Source organism: Channa argus, chromosome 16 (genome assembly GCF_033026475.1).
Source record: "Channa argus isolate prfri chromosome 16, Channa argus male v1.0, whole genome shotgun sequence".
In the NCBI taxonomy this organism is placed as follows: domain Eukaryota; kingdom Metazoa; phylum Chordata; class Actinopteri; order Anabantiformes; family Channidae; genus Channa; species Channa argus.
Window position 1 is genome coordinate 15602000 of NC_090212.1, and position 22011 is coordinate 15624010.

At 39.8% G+C, this 22011-nt stretch overlaps 2 protein-coding genes across 8 annotated transcripts; one reads left to right on the top strand and one right to left on the bottom strand.

Annotated features, from left to right (window-relative positions):
• The first annotated feature begins 9 nt into the window (after window positions 1–9).
• Window positions 10–10660, top strand: hltf (helicase-like transcription factor). 6 transcript variants are annotated; one of them, XM_067478617.1, is made up of 25 exons: window positions 10–143; window positions 2138–2340; window positions 2473–2639; window positions 3010–3152; window positions 3320–3402; window positions 3765–3836; window positions 4169–4360; window positions 4532–4606; window positions 4685–4727; window positions 4883–4928; window positions 5054–5121; window positions 5237–5284; window positions 5440–5550; window positions 5657–5748; window positions 5922–6065; window positions 6323–6455; window positions 7029–7164; window positions 7770–7949; window positions 8111–8226; window positions 8536–8717; window positions 8865–8990; window positions 9321–9433; window positions 9781–9961; window positions 10221–10301; window positions 10388–10660. In XM_067478617.1, the coding sequence occupies exons 2-25, from the start codon at window positions 2143–2145 to the stop codon at window positions 10529–10531; spliced, it is 2874 nt and encodes a 957-aa protein (XP_067334718.1). In that variant the 5' UTR covers window positions 10–143; window positions 2138–2142; the 3' UTR covers window positions 10532–10660. The 6 variants fall into 6 exon arrangements, with proteins under 6 accessions (XP_067334718.1, XP_067334716.1, XP_067334715.1 ...); XM_067478615.1 differs by lacking the exon at window positions 10–143 and adding an exon at window positions 1533–1670 and having other exon boundaries at window positions 2116–2340; XM_067478614.1 differs by lacking the exon at window positions 10–143 and adding an exon at window positions 1544–1828 and having other exon boundaries at window positions 2116–2340.
• An 87-nt stretch (window positions 10661–10747) lies between these two features.
• Window positions 10748–19622, bottom strand: gyg1a (glycogenin 1a). Of its 2 annotated transcripts, none has more exons than XM_067478624.1 (7): window positions 19460–19622; window positions 17244–17379; window positions 16945–17119; window positions 16564–16726; window positions 15167–15293; window positions 13885–14122; window positions 10748–12756 (listed from the first exon to the last, which is right to left on the bottom strand). In XM_067478624.1, the coding sequence occupies exons 1-7, from the start codon at window positions 19599–19601 to the stop codon at window positions 12589–12591; spliced, it is 1149 nt and encodes a 382-aa protein (XP_067334725.1). In that variant the 5' UTR covers window positions 19602–19622; the 3' UTR covers window positions 10748–12588. The 2 variants fall into 2 exon arrangements, with proteins under 2 accessions (XP_067334725.1, XP_067334726.1); XM_067478625.1 differs by lacking the exon at window positions 19460–19622 and adding an exon at window positions 19123–19322.
• Window positions 19623–22011: the final 2389 nt, after the last annotated feature.

Consider the following 22011-nt stretch of genomic DNA (forward strand, 5'->3'; position numbering starts at 1 on the left):
TGGCGGAGAGGAAGCGGAACGTCGCAGAAACGAACCAAGGAGTCTAACCCTCGCGGCTTCCGTAGCGCTCCAAAGGAAGGCGCGTACATTGTCAATTGTAAGTTGGAGCTTCCTGCAAACCAAAGCACAACACCGGAAACAAGGTGCGTATAGTTTTCAAAATAAAATCCACAAAAGCATTCATTAGCAGCGAGACAGAACTTTTCAAAGCTAAATGTCGACTTAATCATTTATATTTACTCAGCTTCAAAGGAGAAACGTAATTACAATTGACTCTTTCTTAGAAGCAAATATATTTTCTCATCTATTCGAAAAACATTTTTAAAAGGATACTTCCTGCTTTATTATGACAGCCTTTCTCACTGAATATACAAGCATACACATCACACATAAGCAGGTTATTCATGACACATAGTGTGTGAGTTCCAGTGTGAACAGAAAAACAGAGAATGTAAAATGTAAGCAAAAAAGAAATTCTTTCGCTAAAATTTAATAGTTAGAGGCGGCAATGTAGAATTATTTTCATCACTGATTTATCTAAGCCCACTGATTTCCTTCAATTCACCAAATCAGTCATTTTGTCTTTGAATGGTCAGTTATTCATGGAGAATACAAGCTCACTGAAATGTAATCAGAATGTTTGTTTTGTCTAACTTAAAGTCAAAATAAGTCAATTGTATTTAGAAGCTGGACCAGAAACTGTTTTGCATTGTTGCTTGAACTTAAACATTAAACAGCAATTTTTGACTTACTCTATGTGGAATTTTGATGTTGCAGCTTACTTGTTGCTAAATGCAGCCATTTTTTCATTTACTTGCTTGCAATCTATAGTAGTTTGTATATTTCGTCATCTTTTTTCAGCTTTCTTGTTCTTGTTTTTTGCTATATGTCCACACAATAGGCATTAAGGGTATTTGAATAAATGAATTTGTCACCCTACCTTGGACCTTACTGCATATCAAATACTTCAAAAATGTATTACATTTACCATTGGCAAATGTGGACAACCGTTGAATATCAGTGACTAATAACAGGTAGCCTGCTTAATAGAAACTATAGTTCAATATACAACTACACTATGTTTATTATCAATTTAATAAGATCCAATGGGCAACCAAAAACAAGAAGAGGAAGAAAAGTAGTAGTATCTCTCCATCACCCACCTCATTCCAGACACAATAAAAGTTTAGTCTCTCCATAAGGTTGGTGCCGTGGTGCAAAACTTAGGCAAAACCCAAAATCTTTTTAGAAAACAGAACTTAAACAAACACACACACACACACACACAACAATAAAACACATTTCAGAAAACAAATTTTACATAAACATTTTAAAACAAGGACAAGATAGAATCCAATTCAGTGTTCACAGCCTTTTACAAGTTGTGAAATTTGTTGAATTTTCTCTTTTGTTATTTTTTTTATAAGGATTTAGTGTTTTTGGTTTTGTTGTTTTGTCCTATGTCCTCATTTAGTACTGTTCCGTAAAATGCTTTTGTGTTGTGTCATTCTGTTTTGATTTTATTTTGATGCTCCCTACCGGAAGCTGTACAGTAACCGTAAACAGCAAGAGACAAAAATGTTCGCTTAAACATCGGCACCAGCGGCGAAGCAGAAATAGGGAAAAATTTTTTCCTGAAGATTGACGACCGTCGGGTGGATAGTACAATAGTATGAACATAATAACGAGTACAGATAAATGATACACTTTTTGCAACTCTAACTATGGAACTCTATAGGGACAACAAGACAGCACAGGCCTAGCTATAAAGTCAAACAAAGCATTGACGTTAGAAGCTAACGGAAATTGGTTTCTTAGATTGTCTAACGTAAGTCAATCATATTTTGACGGGAAAATAATAATCAAGCGAGGATTTCAATTGCATGTCTGCTAGATGCGGAAATGATACTTCTTGTAAAGCTGCGGGTTGGTGTTTTGGTCAGCTCACGATACTATTTAACAAAATTTTGGTTGCAATGTAATATTGGCCCAAGTATTACTGTGTGGGTTCTGACAGTTTTGTGCCTGGCTTAGTGTTTCCTGTCATTACAGTGTGCAGTTCCTAAAGATTTCCGATTCTGATGTCGGTTTATTTGTTGTTTATTTTGTTTTTAGTATGTCTCTGTGTGTGCTGCAGGCCTCATGTTTTCCAGGAGATGGAGGTTTGGTTGGGACAGATTCACTGACGTGGACCTCTTCACAGACCGCAATGAGAGCAGTGCAGAGTCTCTCTCCCAGGCCATCAGAGCTGCAGCATCTGAGGAGCCGGACGCTGATGGCAGCATCTTGTTCGGGCATCTGCAGGGCACTGTGGTCGGCCTCAGATATTACACGGGGGTGGTGAGGATCAATCAGGGTTCTCTATTTTATAGGAGTGCACCAACTTACTAAAAGACAAAACAGAACTGCCACATCTTGCCACATTATGCAGACATACACTAAGAAAAATCGTGCGCTTTACTTTCTGGACAGGTAAATCAAGGGGAGATGGTTGGATTGGTGCGTCAGCCCCAAAACCCCTATGACACCAATGCAGTCATGGTTGCTAATGTTTATGGCTACCAGGTTGGACACATCAAGAAAGAGCTGGCAGCTGCTATGGCCCATGTCATGGATAATAACTTGGCTAAAGTAGAGGGGTGAGTAGATTAAATGTCCTATAATTTATTTAAATGATTTTAAGACATTTCTTTTTCAATGACAAATTTTTTATATGTTTATTATTTAGTGATGTTAGGAGAAACCATGCTGCTGCCTCACAGCAAGCCGTGGCTCTTCTGTGTGGAGTTTGCGTGTTCTTCCCTTTCTTCTGGTTCTACCCACAGTCGAAAAACATGCACGTTAGGTTAATTGGTGAATCTAAAATTGCCCGTAGGTGTGAATGCGAGGCGGATGGTTCTCTATCTGCATATGTCTCTCTGTGCTCTTGGAAGAGAAACCATCAGATCAGGTGTCAGTGATTCTAGTTGAATTTTGTGGATATTCTTAGATGTTTTATTTCCTTGTCAGGGTGGTGCACTCAGGGACAAAAAACAAGTTTTATATGCCAGTGATGCTCTCTTTCTGGGGTAAAGAAGAAAACAAAAATGCTGTGATTGAATGTATGGCTCGTCGTGGTTATAAACTGAACACCGGTGGAACCAACCCAATAGGTAAGCACATAGCTCCACTATCTGCCCCGGCCTGCTCCCTGATGATACAGTTGTCATATGTGCATACTGTATGTGGGACGTTTGCCCAAAAAGCTCACATTTTGAAATTAAAATGTCTCATTGTTTATTGTGTATGTGTGTGTACACCTGCATGTTTTGGATTTCAGGTGCAAATCAAACATACAGTAGTCAAGGGGCTCGTGCAATGGCATCTAAAAAAGTTGTGACCATCCCACTAACTCCAGAAGAGGTAATCAACTCAAATGTAGTTTGTTTAACTTATAACAGTATAGCATGATATGTAGCATGAGTTTTTTTATGCCAATGATTAGCATTTTCATTAGGGCCATGTATGGCCAAACCAAATTTTTTTATAAAAATAGCATTGTTAATTTCAACAGTCATTATTATTATTATTATTATTATTATTATTATTATTATTAGGATTTGTACTGTTTAGAGAATTCTATGTATGTCATATTTAAACATTGTATCTCGTGCTAAATTGGAGTGACAGTGTATTTGTAGTCATGCTGTAAACATGTGAAACAAACTTAATAATGCTGAAGCCAGCAGCTATAAACATGTTTTACCTGCTTTCCTTTGTTTCAGCTGAAGAATGCTTTTGATAACTTGTTCGAAGGCTTGATGGAGAGTAAAGATGGGAAGAAAGAAGCAGCCAAGGTGCTTATGTCCTCTGTTTTGATGTGACTTTTTCATTCTTTATTCTGCCCTCCCTCGCTCCCTCCCTCCTTCCCTCCCTCTCTAGCTCCCTCCCTCTCTAGCTTCTTTCAGACATGCACTGGAATTCAGACATTTTCCAGACTTTCTCTGGTGTGGATGTATGTATGAATGCAAACCATACATACATCGTATGACATTGTCGGGACCTGATCCTCCTGACATTCTCTAGAGTTCATGTCTGAAACAGGTGTTTTCTCACCTCCATGCAGATACTTTCTTTGGCTGTTAAGAAATGTTTTGTCGCTTTAATGAGCACCACTATTTTTCTGCAGTCTGTGGGCACTCCCCTCCTGCCTCATCAAAAGCAGGCACTGTCCTGGATGTGTGCACGAGAAAACAAATCTGGACTGCCACCTTTCTGGGAGAGGAGAGGTGAGCTGTACTACAACAGCCTCACATGTTTCTCTGCCAAAGAAATACCAGATAGAGTTTGTGGGGGAATACTGGCTGATGACATGGGACTGGTGAGTTACACAAACGAACACTTTGCATATAAAGCAGAATCATGTCCTATATTTTATGATGAAAACACAGCACCTATCAAAGCTGTTTCTGTCTTTACCACAGACAGGCTTCACAATGCTGCTAACTAAGCAGACACGAATGAACAAACTCTTGTACGTTTTGTTTTTCAGGGGAAAACGCTGACAACCATTGCTCTGATCCTCACCAACTTCCATAAAGGAAAGCCCTTGCCTGTGGAAACATGTGTAAGTGTAGCTGTAACGAACTGTACTATATGTACTACATACTAGAATGTACATTAAATTGTATTTATATTTTAACAGGAGGAGCAGTCATCATTTGTCAAAGTGGCCTCCAAATTGAAAGGTAGTCTCAACTTTCAGTAAATGTTCTGCAAAGCGTTTTTTTCTCACTGTCTGTTAATGTATAAGATGACATTTGCATGAATGTACACATAATGAAACAGAAAAAGTGCACTAACAGGAGATGCGATGTGACATTTCTCTTCTTTTTTTTTTCAGGAAGCAGCAGTGCAAGTGATGGGACTGGTACTCTGTGCTCAGACCGGTAAGTGTGTGTGTTCGAGTCATATTGTCAGTGCTATATTTTCTACATAGCACTAACCTGATTTCTACGCACGTACCTTTTAAGTTTTTTTCTTCCATAACTTGCAATATTCCTGTGATTGTCAGTCCACAGGCAGCGTTGAGCTCTGTTGAAACACCAGACCTAGTGGAGATAACAGACAAGTCAGAAAAAAGTAAAAGCTAACTCCATATTTCTTTTACTTTTTTTTTTAATTTTGTCCCTATATCTTTTGTGATTGCTATGGATTTTTGCACTTACATACATTTATCTGAGTTTTCCATTCTCAGCTGAAAGCAAAGGAAAGAAAAAAGCCATCAAGCGAAAGGCTAGTAAAGGTACAATACGCTGACTTTGTGTATTTCAAATTAAAGGAATTTTAATTCAAATATAGATATTTGTCATTTTACCTGTGTTTGTTTTTTGTGGTTTTTTAGCTTGTATAACAATACAACCAGTGTTTCCTATTAACTAAGTCGTCATCACTGTGCAGAGGCCCCAGTCTTGCAGGAGGATCTGGACTTTGCTGCAGCACTGAGTGGCCCAGCATTAGATTCAGGATTAAAGAGGAAGAGAGCTTCCAAGACAGAGCCTCCAACAATGAGTGCGTCAAACTGGGTTTCTTCTTTGTTTGTCTGACTTACTGTAGTAGTGAAATTTAGCAGAAATGTGGAACCGTATAGTGATGTTGTTTATTACCTTTTTTGTAGGTTTGGACTCCTCCATGTCTAAAAGTGGAGCGGACTCATCAGCTAGGACTACTCTCATCATTTGCCCACTTTCTGTGCTCAGCAACTGGCTGGTAGGACACACAGTTTAAAAGACACAATTTGTTACTAAAATTAATTTCCAAGCAGCTAGCTTAATGAGCAGGGGATACATTTAAAAATAGAGGTGTCAGGTTAAACCCTGCTTTTCCATTGTGCAAATCTATATTTGTTATACTAGTCCTCTCTGTTTTGTGTGTTCATGCAGGACCAGTTTGAGCAGCATGTCCATGCTAACGTGAAGCTAAACGTGTACCTGTATTATGGCTCAGATCGTAACAGATGCAAGAAATTTCTATCCTCTCAGGATGTGGTGATCACCACCTACAATGTTCTGTCTGCTGAATTTGGGGTGAGTGGAGACAAGTTACATGGCTATCAGTGGTTACAAGGTGAACAAAGGGGTTTACACAAAGAAGAAGATGGGGAACAATCACAATAAGGAAGTTCAGATTGTGCCTCAAATCTTACAGGGGTAGACAAATGAATGTCTGTCCTAAGCCTGAACAGTGTGTCTTTCCATGTGAAGATTTAGTTAGGACAGTTCACAGATGAAGATAAGAGACAATTTATGTCTCATTTAATCAGTGGTGTTCATTTACCTTTCAGAATAAAGGTCCTCTCATTGCGATCAATTGGCTCAGGGTTGTGCTCGATGAAGGACACGTCATAAGAAATCCAAATGCATTGATGAGTAAGGCCGTGCTTGAGTTGACCGCCCAAAGGCGTTGGATTCTTTCAGGTATGCATTTAAACATACACACTTAATAAGAATAATTGTTTAGTTGCTTTGCATTTAATTCTACAGTCTAATAAGTCTTGTTTTCAAAACGTACCTAGAAAACTAATTTTAAAAAATAAAAATGTTGCAGATACTACTTGTCCTGGCTATTGGGATTATTCTGTAAATTTGGCAACTCATTATTTTATTTATTTATTTATATGTGTGTGTGTGTGTGTGTATGTGTGTGTGTGTATATATATATATATATATATATATATATATATATATATATATATATATATATATATATATATATATATATATACATATATACATATATACATATATATATATATATATATACATATATATATATATATATATATATATATATATATATATATATATATATATATACATATATATACATATATACATATATATACATATATATATATATACATATATATATATATATATATACATATATATATGTGTGTGTGTGTGTGTTAGTCTATCACAAATACATAATTTAATTAGTGACAGAGTTTTAAACATATGTGTATGTTAAAACTCCCTGCTTTCTTACAGGTACTCCTATCCAAAACAGTGTCAAAGATCTGTGGATGCTGCTGGCCTTCTTGCGATTGAAGCCCTTCGACGTGAGGGAATGGTGGAACAGAGTGATTCAAAGGCCCGTTACACAAGGAGACAGAGGCGGCCTGCAGTGAGTGGACCCTTAAATCTTATTAGTCAGTCCCTCCGGGAGTTTGTGGAAGTTTTTAAGATTGTTGTGGCCTGAAATGAGTAATTTGGGGACAGCTTTTATTTTTAAAATTGTTTTCCATGCGCAGATATTGCTGGGGGTTGGTGAAATTAGTAATCATACTCCAAAGGCTCCATTTGCTATTAGTTAAGTACAGATTTTTGCTGTGGTCTAGTCTTATCTCACACATGACAGATTTACCTTTAGGCTAATCCTGGTACAGGAATTCATGTCAATTTCAATAGACTTAAACATAGACACGTTTAACATTATAATTAGCCACATCCTTGTATGTAATTGTGTGTGTCAATAGGTGAATGAGGCAGATACAAAAGCACTCTGGAGAAATGAGTCGGTAAATGCATTTACCATTTAAATTTGCCTTCACAGTGAACACATTTGTTGTCTAGCTACAGTTGTGTAGGCATCTAAGCTATAATTTTGTCACCTACACTGAGTCCCTTGAGTGAGTTTGTACATTTAGGAATAAGGCAACAATTGTAATCGTTATACTATTGATAACTGGACACAAGATATTAAATTCAGGTGTATCAACCTTCCTGCAGGAACCTTCAGACACTGATTAAGTGCATCACCCTGAGGCGGACTAAGAGTAGTGAAGTGAGTGGGCGCCCCCTGGTGTCTCTGCCAGACAAGACAGTATGTGTGGAGCAGGTTGAGCTGAGCCAACCGGAGAGAGAGGAGTACGAACTGGCCCGCAAGGAAGGAAGAAACATAATTGGCAGGTAGAGTGTTTTTGTTGGATGTAAATGTAGATGTGCTTGAATAGCAACATTGCAAGTTATAAAACAGTAAATAGGTAATAATGGTTGACAGAACACTTTTGTTGTTAGCTGCATGTTAAATCTTATCAGCATTTCCAGTGTAATTTTGTGTGTGTGTGTAGATATGTAGCTGAAGGGACAGTCTTGAGGAATTATGCTGATGTGTTGGCCATCCTCATGAGGCTCCGACAATACTGCTGCCACCCTGATCTTCTGGCAAAAACATCCTCAGATTTAGGTAAAACCTACAGTCTGATAGTGATAGTATTGTGGAGTGCAAAGCTTCTAAACCCTCTTAATAAGGATAAGATAAGGAATAATTTATTTATTATACACAAAAGTTTTATAAAGTCAACTGTATAAACCTCAGGCAGATGAACAGTGACGCAAGCAGCTTGACTGTCAGCAGCTTCTAGTCATACTGTTTGTATCTACATTGTTCTATATATACTTATGAACTGATTATAGTATTAAATTATAAAGTAAAAAAATGAATCTCTAATTTCCTGAATTTGCACTTGCTCCTTCTCTGTGTCGTCCTCTGTAGGTGCTCCAGCAACACCCGCAGAGCTGAGGGAACATCTGATAGAAAAGCTGCGAATGGTGTTGGCCAGTGGCTCTGATGAGGAGTGTTCTGTATGTCTGGACTCAGTCCGTCTGCCGGTCATCACACATTGTGCCCATGTTTATTGCCGGCCCTGCATCGCCCAAGTCATCAGCACTGAGCAGGTAAATTTGCTGCTGCCCTTAACAGAGTTAGCGTTTGTACTTCATTGAAATTAATTAGCAACAAATCTCCACTACTGTATAAATATTCAGCCGTTAATCATTAATAGATGAATATTTCCCCTGTGGTCTGTTTGTGTCTGTGGGTAGGACACGGCACACTGTCCTCTCTGTCGAAGTGTGATCAAGACCAGTGAACTTGTGGAGTTTCCACAAGAGCAAATGGAGGAAGAGAGTCTGAGAACAAGCTCAGAGAAGTGGAGGACCAGCTCAAAGGTGCAGAGGCTGCACCATTTATCAGAGGATAACAATAGTGAAATTACTCAATAGACTAATAAATATATGCTGGATAGTGTTTTTGTTTTTTAAAGGTATTCTAGTGCAGAATCTTCACATCATTTAAACTCAGTTGTCTGTAACAAAATATTTACATTTTTACATTACATTAACAATCTCTGAAACATCTACCCATTTACAGTAGTGACTCTTTCTCCAATGTAGATTTCAGTCTTCAGTAGAACTACTGAGAGCGATAGCAATTGTCAGTTACCACATGAGAAGAGAGCTAAGCTGTTCCTATTTTAAAGTCTCTTTTTGTCTTTGCAGGTGCAGGCGCTGATGTCAAACCTACTCAGGCTCCGAAGCGAAGACAGCAGCATTAAGTGTTTGGTTGTCTCCCAGTTTACACGTTTCCTCACCATACTGGAGACTCCACTTAGGTAACACACACTCACTAGTGGTTTTCTAGAGGACTAAGCTATTGTTGTTTTATCAACCAGAGTACAAGGTTTATTAAGACAAGCCCTCGGAAGGAAAGGGTCTGCATCTCAGCTGTCATAGAAATAGATTTGACTAGAGAATTAATCAACAATTCAGTTTTGTAAATTCCACTCATACATGATCAATACAGTAGACAAGGTTAAACATCCTACTTCAGTGTTGATTAAAGGTGGGTAATGGACCTCATGTGAGCTACACTAAAAAAATAAAGAGACATCGCAGTGTGACCTGCTCTCATACATTTTATTTTATCTCCTTCTGCATTGTCCTCTTTCACCTTCACCAGAGAGAATGGATTCAGTTTTGTGCGTTTGGACGGCGCCATGACCCAAAAGAGAAGGACCCAGGTGATCCAAGAGTTTCAGAGCTCTGAAGTCAACAGCCCTGTCATCATGCTTCTGTCTCTCAAAGCTGGAGGGGTTGGGCTTAATTTGACTGCTGCTTCTCATGTTTTCCTTATGGACCCTGTAAGTACCTCATATTGTATGTGGTAATTTCAGGCCTCAGAAAAGTTGAGATGTATTGCCACAAACGTTTTAACTACTTTTCAATCATGCAAACACCAGATGTTACTTTTTAAGAAACTATTTTAAAATGAAAATGCAGGAAACCAATATTACCACTACACAAAAATGTACTTATTGACCATATCTTGGTTCAAGTGAGACCATAGCTGGTTTAGGAACCCACAGTGCACAAATATATAACTGATTTTGATTGTGTTAGGCGTGGAATCCAGCTACTGAGGAGCAGTGCATTGACCGCTGTCATCGTCTGGGCCAGAAGAGGAAAGTTTGTGTCACCAAGGTGAGAAACGCCTACAAAAACATCTATTTAACACTTGCTGATTTTAAGTAATTATATTTACATTTTGCATGCATGTGTTGCTGCAGTTCATTGTGAAGGACTCAGTGGAGGAGAACATGGTGAAGATCCAGAAGCAGAAACAGGATCTGGTGGAGAAGGCATTTGGGTCCACAACCATTGACAGGAAAGCTTCTCGCATTAATGATATCAAAGCTCTGATGGAGCTGTAGGTGTGTGAAAATGGACAGTTCACATCTGAAGAGTTGTGGGTTATTTTTGCACACAAGTTTAAAACTTGTCAGTGATGTTCTGGTTAATTTGTACTTTGGCCATTAAAATACCAGAGTTGCACTATTGTATTCTGTCTTAAGTTAATACTTCAAATACACATACCTGTGTGTAGTGTTTTGTTTTTGATAGTGTAAAAACCAACACTTGACAGAAAGTGATTTCTTGCCTGGTCTTTATTAGGGATGGACAGTTATTATCTGGGGAAAGAACAAACCTTATTAACAAACCATTAACTTATATTACCACATTGTCATCCACCATGATGCATATTTAGGATTTTGTTGGGCTTTTCTCTCAGCCTTGGCAGCTTATAGAAGAAAGCCTATAGCAAAAGGAGGAGTGTACTTAATTACTGTTTGGAGTTGTAGATTATAGAGCACACAACTGCAGTGAAATTAAAGGGGGGTATTCAAAAAAAAAAATAAAGGGAAGGAGCCAACAAAAGTAAGTCTGTTGTGCTGCAAGCAGCAGTTACAATAAGTAAGGTTTTGTAAACGGTGAGAGGGAATAAGGCAGCTGGTAACACTAGAGACAGGAACTGGTGAAACCCAGGTCATGGCACAGACACAATGATGTGGGTCTGACAGGGAGGTAACATGCAGACTACACTAGCGTTAAATCCTGCAAAAAGACAGAACTCTCAGGATGAAGGTGGACATATTTAATTACTGACCCATTTAACTGTGCCATGCAAATACAAGACAACAGGCCTAGCCCTAATACATTAGCAGACACTACAAAGCTGAAGTCACAAGGAGCTGGTGAGTGTCAGAAGCACGGATAGGGACGTCTATCTATAGCCTCTGTGGAGGTGAATGCTGTCAGCTTAAAGTGAGACTGTGATAACTGGCTGAAAGGGGAGAGCATGAAGGAAGTGAGCCAGTTACTGCACATCTGCTTTAAAGTGGTTCAAGTAGAGATAGTTATTGCAGATTAGGAGTTGTGGTAAAATCCAGAAACAAGCTTGAAACCTGAAAGTTTCTCTTTAGCCACATTTCACCCACCATAGTTTGGAGTTTCTGTTAGTGTATTTTCCCACAGGAAGACATTTTTTTCCATCAGATGTGTCAAAGACACTTAAAAGGGTCAGTTACAATTCTTTCGAAGTAGTTACACTTAGTCACTTTCTTGGCAAGAGCTGGTTGAGAAGATTGATTATGAAGCCAACTCAGCTTACTAACTAGTTACTCTAGATAGAGTTCTTTTTTGCACAAAAAAAACAAAAAAAACAAGACGACTACTGGACAAGCGTTTATGCGTTAGCCCAAATCAGTTGCACTCAGAGGAAGTCAAAGCAGATGTAACACTGTAAGTGGCTTGTAAGTTTTGGAAGTGCTGGTCAGGCTCCTCCCTTGCACCATATGTAACATCAGTACTCCATATTTTAAGATTTAGTCATTGTGCAAGTATATTATTTATCCACTGCAGCAGTGAATTACATCTTCACATGTATTTTCACGATCACACAAATGATTACAGTCGACCTGGACTTCCAAAACATTAAACCCAATGATTAAATTCTACACTTGTTCAGACTGTGCCTCAGCCACAATCTCAGTCTACCACAGCACACTGTTGAAGAGCAGTGGAAATACATAAAAACAGCAGATTTTCCTTGGGTAAACATTTTATCATGACAGTAAATAATTTAAGTCATACACTGGGCAAGCTGGTGACAGCTACATAAAACCACACATAAGCATGTGGTTTCAGTCTTTTCATCTAACTCAGCAAGAAAGTGAATGAGCACATTTCCCAAATGTATAACTTTTTTTTTTTTAAAGAGAAAAATGAATAAGCTAAGAGAGCGTGGGCACTGTGTCAAACTTATCATTTACACCGACAGGATGCAGAGAGCGAGGCTGAGAGTTACAGAGGCATCCACTTAGTCACCTGCTAATCAAGCCCTGCGATTGGCTGAGGGGTGGTTAAATCACCACCCACACAGAGCTTCAACTGGTGCTCTCTCTGTCCATCGTGCTCCTTCACCCGCCTGCTACTTTAAGAAGGAGTCAAGCTTTCGCTCGATGTTGGCGAAGGAGTCATCACCCATGTAGTCGACCTGGCCCTCTTCCCAGCGCTGCTTCCTCTCTAGTGATGAAACCTTCTTGGGGGGAGGAGCAGAGGCCACAGGCTGTTCCTTCACATCCTCATCAAGTTTAATCTGTGTGACAGACAAGGAAAGAATGAATCATTATATGGGACTGAAGCAATACTTTATAAGGAATGGTTTTCCCCTGTGTTCAGCCAAGCTTGCTCTTCTTTCAACTGGAATTTCCTCTTTTCTATCCTGGAGACACAATCACTAAGCGCAAGCATTTCAGTTGAAGTGCAACAAGACATTTTGCAACAGACTGGCAGCAGATAAGGGTTATAGTGATAGGATGAAAAACAAAAAGCCCTTACTGAGTTACTGACTGCATCCACTAAGTCATTAACAATTAATACGTAATGGCTGCAGTGATTGGAGAGCACATTAATAGAGGAAGTGGGAGTAAACAGGAATAATGTAAGATGCCCTCCACGTATGCCTTAAAGTATACAGTTCGGTGCAAAGGTTTAAATCCACTTGTTTTGAAATTTAACACTAAAACTATAAGAATATGAAAGTTGTAAAAATGTTCTTTAATTATAACAACGATGATGTCATTTTCATTATTTTACTATAAATTAGTTTTTACAGATACATTTGTACTAGGAGAAAGTGCATTGTTATGTTGCCTTGGCAACGTTTCGGCAGCTGTTCCAACTACGATCACTGAGAAGTAGTTCACCAGAGCACTACTACAAAATGCAGCATGGCAACTTCCTCTTCGTGCTATTCTCAAGTGCTGGACACTTGCTGGCCTGGCCCCCAGCCATTCATTGAGGACAACAAGCTTTATAGTCACGATGCTACTGACAGGACTCCCAATAAATACCAGGAGCAACAAACACGAGTTCTAGCAGCAGATTGTTTAGGAGAAATTCAAGACCAATAATGTGATAAGTGAAACAAGCAGCATTATCTTTGGAGCAGGAGGGAAGATTTAAAGCCTCAATACGTGGTGTTTTACAGGCTGGTAATTTTTCATCATGTCAGACTTACAAACTTTGAATATGTGCCAGAGAAATGAGTGTTCAGCTAGATGTTGGAGATTTTGACACAGCCAGGACGTGACATTTATGCAACACACAACAAATTAACACACACACATCCTCATTTATGTGTCAATACTTCCATCGCTTGCCACAACCACACCTAAAACTAAACACTTTCACACACACCCCCACACGACAACCACTAACTTACATCCTCGCTCTCTTCTACACAGCCGCTGTTGAAGGGAGTGTCCCCGTAGGCCTGCTGCAGTAAAGGCAGCACAGATTTGGCATATAGCTCCCACCACATGAGCAGGTAGTCCGGATGCAGCTGGCATGGGTCAGGAGATGTAGAGTGACCTTTGACTTCACCACTCTGAGCATCGTATGTATAGTTCCATGGTTTCACCTTGCCCAGGAAGTGCGCCACCTTTGCATCATGGCCGTACCTGTAAAAACAAAGTCAGGCAATAAGAATGCGCGAGAGCGTAAGAGACATTGAACATACCCACCCAAGAGGCCCCTTTCAGCAACTGCGCAACATGCAAACAGGTCTATCCAAAAGTGAGTGCTCCAAAATGTCTGGAATAATTCCTCACTGCAAATTAGAAGTGTGCACACCAATACCAGAAGCATGGTCAATTTGAACCAGGAAGTCAGTCTGTACAGTCATTGTTGTTTCTGTTTTTGTTTTTTTTCTTCCTTGTTTATCCAACTTCAGCATTTGTATAAATTACTACTTTGGTCACTTAAGTGTATTTTCAACAATCTTCATGCAGACAGTCAGCAGTGAATGTCAAAGTAATGTCAGTCTGCAACATGGATTAGCTTGTTTATCTGTAGAACTCTGTTATTGCACAAGGATTATTAAAAATGCATCAGCCAGACACACTGTCCCACTTAGTGAGATGTTTTTTCTATTTTAAAAACACTTAACAAAAAACAAAAAACACTAAAACAGAACTGCTCTGACTCACCGTAATTATAGAGATCTTGAGCAAGTAAAGAAGACGGGCTTATGTAGTGGCAGTTCCGAGCACATTAAAAAGATCTGGTTTTAGTATCTGAATGATCTTCTGCCTGGTGTTTTTTTTTTTTTTTTTTTTTTTTTAAGGGATGTTGCCGTTTTCCAAGATGTCAGAAATTCATTGTGAATATTTTTGCATAGACAAAGCAAAGCAAGAAGAAACAAAAACTACCTCTAAGAAGTGAAAGTTATGCTGTACAAACATACTCAGAATCGAGCCCCTCAACAGGAGGACGTATACAGATTTAAATACACACGTACAAGTGTAAGCACTGTAGCTCCTCTATTTTGAGGCAGGGTTGTGACAGGGTTTCAGCAGCTTTTTTTAACTTAACACCCACCCACAGACACACACATAACCTTTGTAGTGGACCTTGGACAAACTGTCACCAAACAGAAAGGAGAAGCTATAGAATCAGGGCAATGAGCAACTAAACAAATGTATGAAGACAGTGTGTATACTGACTGTTTGAATGCTGGCAGATAGGAGTAGATGGCAATACTGCTAAGATTGTAGATGAAGGGAAGGTGTTTGGAGATATCGGCCGTCGCCCAAGTGTTGAAGAAACTGTTGAGTACACCCTGATCACCACCTGCAGACACAGACAAAAAATACACACACTTTTGGCTAAATTAGAGCTAAATGAGGAGATCTAGCTTGGGATGTTAGAATACACAAAAATCACAGAGTCGTTTTATAGATGCTGATCAGAGCAGCAGGTTCAAAAATGTGAAACAAGCCAAGGCCTTTATTCATCGTTTTGCTTGATGAACTTCTAAATTAATGTGTTTTCATTCCAGGATTCCTTTCTTGTCTCACCCATCTTATGTGGCCTGATACTGTACTGCACATACGTGACTGGTCAACAGACACCGTTATGTACATTCCCACAGACTGTGTCCTTTCTGACTTTTAAAAATAGAACCTGAAACGAAGGGTTGACAATGCTGTGAGAGGCTGCTGCATGCAAACATATATACAGCAGGTATGCATGTAGAAACACACCAATAGATGGGAATGTGTACGTGTGTGTGAGAGAGACAATGTGAGCAGCAGCCAAAGGGCAGGGGTGGTAGTCTTCAGACATAGGATTAGCACATGCCATGTCCACATGTGTAAGTGTGTATGTAGAGAGACTTAGTGAGAAAGTGGTCCTGGGCCAATGAGGAAACATTTATTGTGATGCCGTTTTGTAATCAGTTCAGATTCAGTGTCACATTTGCGATCAAAGCTAAACACAGTGGAATGTAAAGAAGAAAAGTCAAACTTCCTCCAACCATCTTCCTGCAGTTAGAGTTTAGTGGCAGTCTAATCCCTTCCAAACTTAGTGAGGCAAGGTGACCTTTACCTTTCCTAGTGAACATCACACACTCCTATGAGTTTAGGTCCAAGAGTAATATGACCGGTTTGATAGACCAGGGGTTCTCAATTCTGGCCCTTGCTATGCTCGTTTTCCCAAACTATCCCTGCCCTACCCACTGCTTATCACATGGATCAGGTGTGTTCAGTCAATCAGAAGCTGGAAGACCACAATTCACTTTGCCTTATCCTGCTCCACACTCATCTAAAAATGCTATTTTCCAGCACACCTGACCCAGATAAGCAGCAGTGGGTAGGACACGGAAAACAAGTAGAGCAGGGGTCCTTGAATATTGGAATTAGGACCCCATGTGATAGACCACTTTGATGTGGTGGGTTTTTCTTGCTTCTTGTGCCAAATCAAATACACAAAAATAGAAGCGTGAAAATCCAAATGTAAACTAAAAACGGATTAGATCCTGGCAATTCTCCCGCATAGCCCTGAAGGTTCACACACTCTGACCATTATGTCTAAATGAATTAAACATTCTCGTCCCTCTCACCATCAAAACTCCCATTTTCCCCGCAGAACGCGAGGAGCTTCTCATGTGTCTCCTTGGACGGCCTGAAGACGAAAACCCCGGAGTTGAAACAGTCTGGCCAACCAGGATCTGGCGCTGCAGACAGTTCCTCCCTCTCAAAGAGTTCATCTATATTCGACAGCACCTGAATACATTCAAATAAAGTTAATTCCAATCTTAAATATAGTCAGTTTAATTTATAAACAGTTTCACTATTGTAATCTGCTAAAATGTGTGCACATTTGTGACACTTTAATAATGTAAACATGCATTTCAAAGCTTTAAAAATGCTCTGCATGCATATTTTTCTTTTTTACATCGCCACTGTGTATCGTTTTCCATGTCATCCAGTTTGCTTCTCACCAGTGTGTCTGCATCCATGAATACACACTTGCTGTACTGTGTGAGAGTCCAGCAGTGCAGCTTGGTAAAGGTTACTCCCAGGTCTGGACGCTTGATCAGGGCCAGATGAGCTGCATCGCCTGAATCCATGATGTCCACCACACACACCTCGTCGAAAACGGAGCGCAGCACATCCCTGTAACACACAGGCCCAATTTAGGTTCATGTGCAAGACAGAAAAGTGTGTGTCTTCCAATTAGTGTCTTGGGAGAGAACAAAGAAAGGGACAACATAACAGTTACATTAGGGATGTGCATTACCTGCAAGGTTCTGCAACATGAGGTCCTACGAGTACAACCAGTTTCCTGGTCGTGTTGTGGTTTCGTAACGACTGGCCAAGGACCATCGCTCCCTTTGCATAGCTGTCATTTGTGGCCAGTGTCACAAAAGCTTGGTCTGTTTAGAGAAACACAAACACACACTCAGGCACATGACCAGTTGCGCAAATGCCATATCTACATGGATCTTTTTTCAAAAATAACCAGGGCTGTTTGATTTTTTTTTTTTTTTAGATTTGCAAGTTCTACTAAATATTTTATACCTCAATGGTCTATTTAGGAGGAGTGGAAGTCAGACCACAGCCACCAGATATTATTCAGCTAGCTGAGTGTGTGTGTGTGTGTGTGTGTGTGTGGGGGGGGGGGGGGGGGGGTCCTTCTCAGAAACCTGATCAGCATGGCACTGTCGTTGTACAGTTGCTATGTTCTGATTCAAGGAGCTATAAACCGTTTGTCAATTGAGTGGCCTGAGAAGCCTGCAAGGCCGTACAGTAAGCACATGGTGTCTTCCCAGAAAGTAATTAGTGACACTTCTAGGTCTGATCTTTTTCAAAATGATACCATCTATTCATGATAACACTTTAAAATGCAGGTCTTAAAAATTATATCAAGATAATATGGTAATATCCATAAATAATACTTTATAATACTAAACAGTTGTATGTGCTGTACAAGAGAGTTGTATGTATTGTGATGGAAATAAAATGCATAGATATTACATTTCTCTTATTTAAAAAAAAAAAAAAAAAAAAAAAAAAAGCACATAGCATCATAATTATATATCATGAAGCCGAATGTCATTGTTTTCAGTCCTTATTAAAACAATTTACTTGGGACGAGATAAAGAGCAGAATACTATAAAAAAAAAAAAAAAAAAAAAAAAAAAAAAGGTGAGACACTACAAGCCTTTTATAGGATTAGAAAACAAACTTTAGGCCAGATTCTGTGGCGCATGTCCGCACTGAGAAACTGCGTAGAGTTAGTCAAGAGACCAAACCAACGCAGGAAGTTGATAACATCTTCAAAAATAAAAGCCCACATAATGGAAGTTTCACATTTAGTCATTTGGCAGACGCTTCGTTCCAAAGCGACTTACCAGGGAAAGTACAAAGCAAGCAAAAAATCGGAGTCAATGAGAAAACATCAAAGCAGAAAGCGCATAGAAAAGTTCAATTGACAGGTGTGTTCGACTTGACCACTGGGAGACCTTGTTGTTCCATTTGTGGACACAAGGACATAATTAGTTTGAGGACTGGGGACGGAGTTGTACTAAAGTAAATGTGCAAATTCATATTTCTTTTGCTGCCTCAATAAGGAAATCATCATGCCTGTACTGTAATAATGAAGCAGCTACATTTTAGTTTTTGTGCAAGTCAAACTGTCTTGGCTACAATTGTGTTGCCACAATTAAATGGGGAAGTGACAGGTTTTGGCGATGCCATGTGAGTAATTGGCAGTGTTGCAATCAACACTTCCACTCTGACTTTGTGTGCGTGCGGGTATGTGTGTGTGAGAGAGAACCAGACACACCTCAACATCAGAGCCACAAAGTCAGACGTCAGTTTAAAGCAGTTAAAAAGGTGTTCAGAAGTTCAGAAGTGGCACAATTATGATTATCTGACAAACTTTAACAGTAAAAACAATCACAATTCTTCAACCTTAGTTATTTTATCTAGAGCTGCAATAATCAGTTGACTGACAGGAGATTAATTGCCAATTACTGGGATAAAATCCGAAAAATGGCCTCAAAAGTGCAGCTTTTTAAGAATTAGGGGAATCGTTCAGTGGCAAAATGCGACAAACATCTAGTTAAAGAAAACGACTGCAGCATTTTCTCACGTCATAGTCGTCTCACTAATACCTGATGAAAACCAAAGCCGCGTTCATCCCGGGTTGACTCTGAAAACTGTGACCGGATGTGCTGCTTCACGTTGCCCCACACTCAGCTTTACTCAGGTCCAAACAAACACATCCCGAGCCTTAAAATGAGTCCAAAAGTAAATGCACGAACGATTCGGAGTCGTCGTTTCATTTCTGTGCACACCTGAGCAGCAGTGAGCGTCGCAGCTACGGTTTTCTGCGGCTTTTAATACATACGCGATATTACGAACGGATAAGGACAGTTCGCGCAGCCCCGGTCCGGCCCAGGAGAGGCCCCGTTCCGGTCAGAGTGCCGAAGATGCCCCGGCGTGTCTTACCCGACATGGTGCGCTGAGAAGAGTCCATCCGGGGGTCGGAGGTTGTGATGGGGCAGACCAAGGGTTTACACGGCGAAGGGCAGAGCCGCAGCAGCTGAGAGCAGTCTAACACAGGAATTAAGCCCCACATTTTCCGGGTCATGTGACTAATGACAGCTGACACGCCCCCCTCCGTTTCCTCTGCGTAATAAGTTTAACCCATGCTTTAGCTGTACACGAGTAGAAAACTCATCACTTGTAGCCAGTACTATGCATTGCGTTCAACTTGGGTCAAGCAAAAGAAGAACTTTAAGAATAATATTGAAATACAGCTTTTTTTAAAAAAAAAACAAAAAGATAAAGTAGGACAAATATTCCCCTTCTAAATGTAGTGGACTAGTCATGTATAGTACATTAAAGTTGTTTTTTCTATGTAAATGTAGTAATCAGACCCTCTGCTGTGGCCATATTGTTGTCAGGTGAATCTTGTTTGCTATAATTATCTTTGGCATGAGTCAAGAACTTGATGAATCCACCTGTAGCAAACTGAATTGATTGACCATTTTTCAAAGAGGTGCACACACAAACATGCAAGGTCCCACAATCTACAGACCTGAAAGCATATCAACATCCAAACCCAACACCAGTGGCTAAACCAGGGGTTGGCAGGTCACTGATGGTCCCCATCTGGGAAGAATAGGGCAAATCTAGCTTGCAGAGTTACCTAAGAAGGCCATAAGCTAGTTTTGGTGCCAAAGTGGCATCTGAGAACTGAATTATGGATCTGAATACTTTTGTATTTAGACAATCTTTTTTTTAAAGCATGCAAGAATTGTAAAGACATGGCATGCTTTCATCATGAACCAGCTTTATCTATTTAAAAACAAATATACAAAGTAAGATGTGCAAATACTTTTTACTTGTACCCAAGCATTTTCACATTCATGTGGTTTTAGTCTTCCAAGCAAAAGCCCTGAAGATGTCCACTGAGCTACAATAATTAACACAAATAAAGAACTATGACTGACTTGAAACAAAAAAGGTGGCCATGTCTAAATCACGTTTCCTCTTTGCTTGATTTCAAGCTGCAACAATGACCATCTTCATCACACTGGTCTGCAGGAAAATCCTCTGGACTCCAGCTGTTGAGCAGCTCATTAGCTCACTGCCTCTTAGTGGTCAGGTTCTTCACCTTACAGCTAAATAAAATACAAACACACAGGTTTCAGCCACACATGGGACCTGATAAATCACACTTCCACCTGCTACTACAATACAAAGCATGAAAGTGCAGGTTGAGATTTAATTTGAAATACTTCTGTTTTGTAATAGTACTTTAATACCATGCCAAAAATGTGCAGTGAACAAGTTACTGTGTGCTGTTAATGTTCCTCATGACCATACTTCCTCATGCTAGTGCGTTGTAAAAATTGTGAAATAGCCATGGTCTTAGATGCATTTTGACATAACTGTTATAAGGTTTAACATAATTTGCCAGATAATGCAAGTATACATGTAGTCTTTATTACCAGCAGTCAGCGTGGCCACACTGAATGGTCAGTGGCCAATGGTGAATGTTAAAATGTAAAAACACTAACCTCTGCTGGTCAAACCAGTTCAAGTTAGTCTGTGTCTGCAAAACCCCCGTCAATGAATTTAGCAAATGTGTGTTCAGTTTTTATATAACCTAAAAAAATACAATGAATTAAAAATTGTTATAATTTTAATAATATGCTTCACCATCCTGCGCATGTGTTCCTAGGTGCCAGTGAATAATGCAAGAGGCTTACGAGAAAGTCTTTGGGCACCTGTCAAATAGCAACTTATCAACAGCCACAAACTGTGGCTGGTCCAGTTCTTTAGTCGGAGGTCGGTGATGAGAAGGTGTGAGTAACCGGAGAGCACCTCGGAGTCACAAAGTGAAACTTGACCTGCTCAGGTGTCTGAGGGGAATAAAAAGGGACCTACAGGACAGGTGGGAAGATGGAGTCCTTGGGCTGCGTGCGGTGAGAGGAAAACAATTGATTCTGAATGAGCTTTTAGTGAACAGGTATAAAATACTCTTTATCTTTGGGCACAGTCCTGTGTTTTGGTTTTGGCTCATGGGACTTTTGAATAGCGGTAAAGATGAAAGCAAAAGAGGCCAGAGGAGAAATAAAAGAGGATAAGGAGAGACCAATGTTTTGATAGAAGACATCGGACGAGAGGAACACCAAACTAGTTCTCAGCAAAAAGGTGATTTTCTACTTTGGATTGGTCCTGCGCCGGACTCTAAGACCCTGCAGCCAGCCTGGGACTGAATGTAAGCTCCTTATTTGTTCATTCCATACTTTACAGTTTTACTATGCTCTTCTCCAAGGGAGTTTACAATTACAACTACAATTACAAACCTTTATAGCTGCAGAAAGAACGCTACTCCCCGACCCAAAGAATCAGCTCAGCTGACACAAATTTAAGATAAGCGTTGTGAGAAGCGTTCTCAAAATTGAAAGGCAACAAAACAAACATGGTATAGTTTCTAAAGCACTGCCATGTATTAGAAGAAAGGTCACGTAAGGCTATGTTGTTGTGAA

What these genes read in the sequence shown, in the direction of transcription:
- hltf (XM_067478612.1), top strand. Translation starts at nt 1,903, where the DNA reads ATGATACTTCTTGTAAAGCTGCGGGTTGGTGTTTTG. An exon ending in TCCCACTAACTCCAGAAGAG is followed by an intron (nt 3,403 to 3,764) that starts GTAATCAACTCA and finishes CCTTTGTTTCAG; the next exon opens with CTGAAGAATGCTTTTGATAA. An exon ending in AACAGACAAGTCAGAAAAAA is followed by an intron (nt 5,122 to 5,236) that starts GTAAAAGCTAAC and finishes TTCCATTCTCAG; the next exon opens with CTGAAAGCAAAGGAAAGAAA.
- gyg1a (XM_067478624.1), bottom strand. Translation starts at nt 19,601, where the DNA reads ATGACCCGGAAAATGTGGGGCTTAATTCCTGTGTTAGACTGCTCTCAG. An exon ending in TCATGGATGCAGACACACTG is followed by an intron (nt 16,727 to 16,944) that starts GTGAGAAGCAAA and finishes GAATGTATTCAG; the next exon opens with GTGCTGTCGAATATAGATGA. An exon ending in TATCTGCCAGCATTCAAACA is followed by an intron (nt 14,123 to 15,166) that starts GTCAGTATACAC and finishes TTGTTTTTACAG; the next exon opens with GTACGGCCATGATGCAAAGG.